Below are 5,244 nucleotides of genomic sequence, written 5' to 3'. Positions count from 1 at the left end.
GCAATAAACAGAGGCTTTTGAAAGCTTAGGCCATTTCCTTTGGCATTGTGCCCTTGCTGGCCTACTATTTCTCGGTTTTTAATCCGATCTCGGTAGTATTGACAGCCTTATTAGCCTATTTGTTTGATGGTCTTATTCTACCAGGTCTAGCGATCTTGTTTTTCTTCTCGCCCCTTGCTGTTGTGACTGCCGTCAATCCATTCTTTTTATATTTAGAAAAGGGGATCGGCATGATTGGAAGCTATTTTAGTGCTCCCTTGGTGTTAGGAAGTCCTACAGCCTTACAGCTTTGCCTTTGTATGGCTTGCTTGGCTATAGTGTATGATTATCGAGGGAATCGAGGCTTACAGTTGGTTGCAGGTGGTTTGTTGTTGCTGACGCTCTTTACGGTAAAATGGCCCCTGATCAATGAGGTAACGCTTGTAGATGTTGGGCAGGGAGACAGTATTTTTATTAGGGATAAGCAAAATCATACCATGCTGATTGATGTGGGAGGAGTGCCTGCTCCTCAGGAAAAGGAGCAATGGCAAAGGAAATACCAGGCCTGTAATGCCCATAAAACACTCATTCCCTATCTTAGAAGCCGAGGGGGGGATACGATTGATCAGCTGGTGCTCACCCGGACGGATAGGGCTCACGGTGGAGATCAGGAGGCCGTGGGGGGGCCGCTAGAGTTGACTCATGATTTCAACCATATAAAATTATTATTATTATAGTAGTAATAATAATTATTATTAATAAGACAACCCTATTTTTTTAAACATATATTTTAACTCTTTGTGTACATTTTAGGGATCTGAAAGACAAGCAAAAACTGGCGCAACTGGAAAACGTTTACAAGAAGCGAATAAAATAAATTTATCGTTAACTACATTGGGTAATGTAATTTCTGCATTGGTCGATGGTAAATCAACACATATACCATATCGTAATTCCAAATTAACTCGACTATTACAAGATTCACTAGGTGGAAATTCTAAAACTGCTATGGTAAAACAGTTTGTAAAATATCTTTACCCTTTATATGTATTCATTCATTTTTACTTGAGTCAATAGTAAGTAAGCAAGACCGCTATTGGTTTCTATTTTCAGCCATGTCCGATAACGTCTCAAGCCATTGAGTTAGTTGCACCGCAGTCGATCAAAATACCAAGATGATTCTATTGATAGTAGTTTTTGAAATAGTTGTTAAGCTAAGCTTATTTATGTTGTGTTATACAGGAGTTTTAATCCTGTTTATGAAAATCTATGTGCAAACATACCAGAAAAGTAAACGCATATCTAAACAAGCACAAAAATTAACTTATTATCCAGTGTCTGAAACAATTTTGATGAGGGTGATGCTAGTAAATGTTAAAGATTTTGTAATGAATATGATTAAACCAATATAATATAGTTCAGCCAGGAGATTTGTAGTATAACTCCATGGTAACATCAAACAATATCCAATTCAAGGTAAACCTTGACACAGTGTTAGATAATTTATAATTGTCAAGCTTAATTATCAAGATGACTAATCCTATATACAGAATGAAGACTTTTGAATATGCAGACCACTGAACTGGATAATATTTTTTTTCGAAACAATCTAATTCAAACTGATACATTGTTGTAATTCAACCCAGCAGATTCTGGGTTCTGGACAAGCACACTACATTTAGACTATTGAGCTGGAATCAAATTTGCCATACGCCTTTCATCCAGTGGCTTGGGGTTGAACCTAACCGATTCCACAGCTCTTCACTAGAATTTCCCCTCGAAACTAGTCATTCAAAACTATCTGATTATTACTGAGATGTCTTATATTATTACTTCCAAAGTAACTATTTCCATAAGATATAAATATTTGCAATTGTTATTAATGTCGTAATATCATTCTACACTTTTTCTCGACAATTTTAAACTTCAGATAGCAAACATATCACCAGCTGATTATAATTTTGATGAGTCATTGAGTACATTAAGGTATGCGAATCGTGCAAAAAATATAAAGAATAAAGCGAAGATAAATGAAGATCCAAAAGATGCAATGCTACGTCAGTTCCAAAAAGAAATCGAACAACTCCGTAAACAGCTGGAAGAAGGTAAATAAAAATAAAGATTCACAAATAGAGAAGCACAACTTTTTTCCTTCATAGCTGTAGTTTAGGTAATAATTATGTAACATAGAATATTTAATGAGATGACCTGTAAAAATTCATGAAACAAAGTATCAGCTCAGGTACTAGTTTACGGAATCACACTTTTGAAGTTGTAGCTAGAAAGACTATATTAATGACCTCAATGCTAAGTAGCTTCTGTGCTGTGTCGTTAAAGATTGAATGTTTAAGCTGAATTACACCTCTATATGAGTTGATCTAATTAAAAAAGTAATTAAATCATATTTGAGGATTCGTTTCATCGGTTTGGAATTATTGAACTCAAGCAGAACTGAAATCCTACTTTGTTCCACATATTTCAGCACTCAGAAACCGTAGTGATAAAATTGAGAACACTCATTTCTCATGGCGAATACGATATAATTGACACAGGTTGGAATTTGGTGCTCCATATTTTCCAAATTCAATCAGTTGTTGATATATAATATTCTACAATCAGCGTTATTGGTGAATTACTATGTCAATACCGACGAGGTCTGAACCACTCACTAGGACGCCTAGAAGTTCATATCGTAGACTTATTAATTACTGAGGTATTTTTTCCTCTGTTGAGAGAAATGAATTTCTCAAAGATTACTTTTTTTAACCAAACAATATAAACTATTTGAGCACCGAAAATATGTTTTGTTCTCGTTAGAAGCTTATTAACAGCATCAGCTTCAAACTATACAAATCTTTTCATAAAGCACTTCAGTACCCAAAATATGTTTATTGCCATTATCCTTTTTAGAAAAGCATAAATTGGATTATGTAATTAGTCTGACTTCTAAATATGTGTACAATTATGCTTATGCAATAAAAATAATCCACGAACATTTAATTAATCCTTAAACACAGTGTCATTCCGAAATTTCCATTGTTTACACCCGACATGTCACTTCCTTGTGTGACATTGTTCTAAATATAAACTGATCAACTTTCAATAAAGTAGGTAGTAAATTTCTTAAATAGAAAAGTACTTGAATAACGATCGTAGAGGACTATGGCTTAAGAAACGATGTGAAATAACGGTTCGTACATTGAATAAAGCTTTTGGCTAATATGTTTAGATTTAGTGTATTTCTTAGAAACTTTATTAAAATATCCATAGTCAGAAATACATTTTAACACAAAAATATTCATCACTTAGTAAGGGGTTTACTTGTGGTTATGCCTCTCTAATATATCGTACATACAAGAATCCGACTTGCTGTTGGAAGTAATTCATTTATAAAGTCGCTCTTGTGATTGGTACTTTTCAGCAACCTCTACTCATAGATAACTTTACATTTCTCTGGATTTTATTACGGGAGCTAGTTATGATGTAACATAGATAGTTTTGTTATAAAACCTGTTAACGAAACATGTTATTCATTCAGCTTATACCAACCCCTCCCTAATCAAGCAATTAAAAACAAATACCTATTATAAGTTGATGGAAATCTGTTCAATTAATGAAGGATAATTCAAAGCTATGATATCATTTTAAAGCTCTAAACTGAATTCAAGAAGTTTGTATAAGTATATCAAAAGCTAATGCAGTGAAACAAGATTTTAATTTACTACATAATCATACTCTAATAAGAAGTTAAGAAAGAAGTATGTTGATGTTTTTTTTCATTTTTACAAAAAATAACTTACTTTTCAAGGTGGCATACCTTCAAACCCAACAAATGCAGAAGAACAAGGTAGTGATGATGATAATTATGAAAATGGTACAATTGATCAAAATGATCAAGAAAACAGATTGAAGAAGTCGAAAGGAAATACAGTAAAACTGAGTAAACAAAAAATGGCTGAAATTCAACGTATGATTGAAGCTGACAGACGTAAGTTAGAAGAAGAGAAAGATATGGCTATAGAGGAACGAAACCGTATTCAGGTAAATAAACAAGAACTCTGTCTTTCAGGTAACCTTTAATCATTTTTTGAATATGTTTATGATATTTTTGTGTTTATTCATATCAAGGTATAACGTGTATTATTTAATCTAGTTAAATCCTTTTACTGGAAACATTATTACTGATAATAGTGAATTAAGGTAAACCAGTAGTATCTACATTAGAATCACTAAAACTTGCCTTCAGCAATCATTAGCAAATCAAATCCTAAGTTGTAAAATTGTCATCATGTTTAAAGACTTTTTAAATTAATGATCGGTCATTGTCAACCCTGCAAAAAAAATTTATCACTTAAAATGGAATAAAGTGCTACTTAGCAAGAAATCATATTAAGCCAGCAAAATGATTTTATTAGACAGGTATTTTGTCCCAGTATGGGACTTCTCAGTATATATACTACCCCACGACCTTCAGAATTGTTAGTGAGCAGCATTACCTTCGGACCACTAAGTTAGGACCTGGAGGTCTACAGTTCATACCTCGTTTAATTCGTGATATCAAACGACTATCGTTGAGATCTATTTAGCCTCCGACTAGGTTGTACTCGACTAGTCACGATTTACCAAAAATAACCGAAAAATATAAGACTTCTCAGGTTATAACTGCTTCGTCTTAAAAAAGGGGGACTGTAGAATTGTTAAGGCTTGAGAATTGCAAATCGATATCACTTACCATAGTGCTAGTCGGATCAGTGACCAATTTTACGAATTTACACGACCAATGAGCGACAAGCAAGGCCTTAACCCTTATGGATTATCGAGCCCCTTTCTAACCCAGTGGCCAATCAGTAGACAATGATTATGACTCATGCAATAATATACTGAGAATTCCTAATCATACAGCACTCCAAATAAGAAATCCCTATAAGTGGCAGAGGAAAAAGAACATATTACATAATCAATTGGCAATAATTAAGGAGTGGTAAAATATGTAATAACAGTCAAAAGATCCACTGAAGGCTTACAACAAGGAAAACATAGAAATGTAACAATATATTTATCTACTAAGATTGAAACGAAGACATAAGTAGCAACAATCCAGAAAAATAGCTCAGAGATTTTCAACTTTCTCAATATTCATTCTGTTATAAGGAAAAATAATTTGAAGGGGTTTTGTGGAGATTTCAGTATTTTTCAAAGTTGAAATCATGAGTCAATTGAAGCTGGACTACTATGGAAAACCTGGAAGCACTGGATGGCCGTTTC

The 5,244-nt window shown here is 33.7% G+C and overlaps 1 protein-coding gene across 1 annotated transcript in view; it reads left to right on the top strand.

Moving 5' to 3' along the window:
- Smp_132300 (putative kif-3) overlaps positions 1-5,244 on the top strand; it is a gene marked incomplete at its 3' end in the record, with an annotated part of 34,683 nt that overhangs the window by 7,940 nt on the left and 21,499 nt on the right. Inside the window, exons 6-8 of the mRNA XM_018798926.1 lie at positions 793-990; positions 1,910-2,084; positions 3,788-4,020. Of these exons, the coding sequence (XP_018650767.1) occupies positions 793-990; positions 1,910-2,084; positions 3,788-4,020 (606 nt within the window). The remainder of the gene's footprint in view (positions 1-792; positions 991-1,909; positions 2,085-3,787; positions 4,021-5,244) is intronic.

The sequence above is a fragment of the Schistosoma mansoni genome, chromosome 3 (genome assembly GCF_000237925.1).
Source record: "Schistosoma mansoni strain Puerto Rico chromosome 3, complete genome".
Classification (NCBI taxonomy): Eukaryota; Metazoa; Platyhelminthes; class Trematoda; order Strigeidida; family Schistosomatidae; genus Schistosoma; species Schistosoma mansoni.
This window is presented reverse-complemented; position numbering and strand designations above follow the sequence as displayed.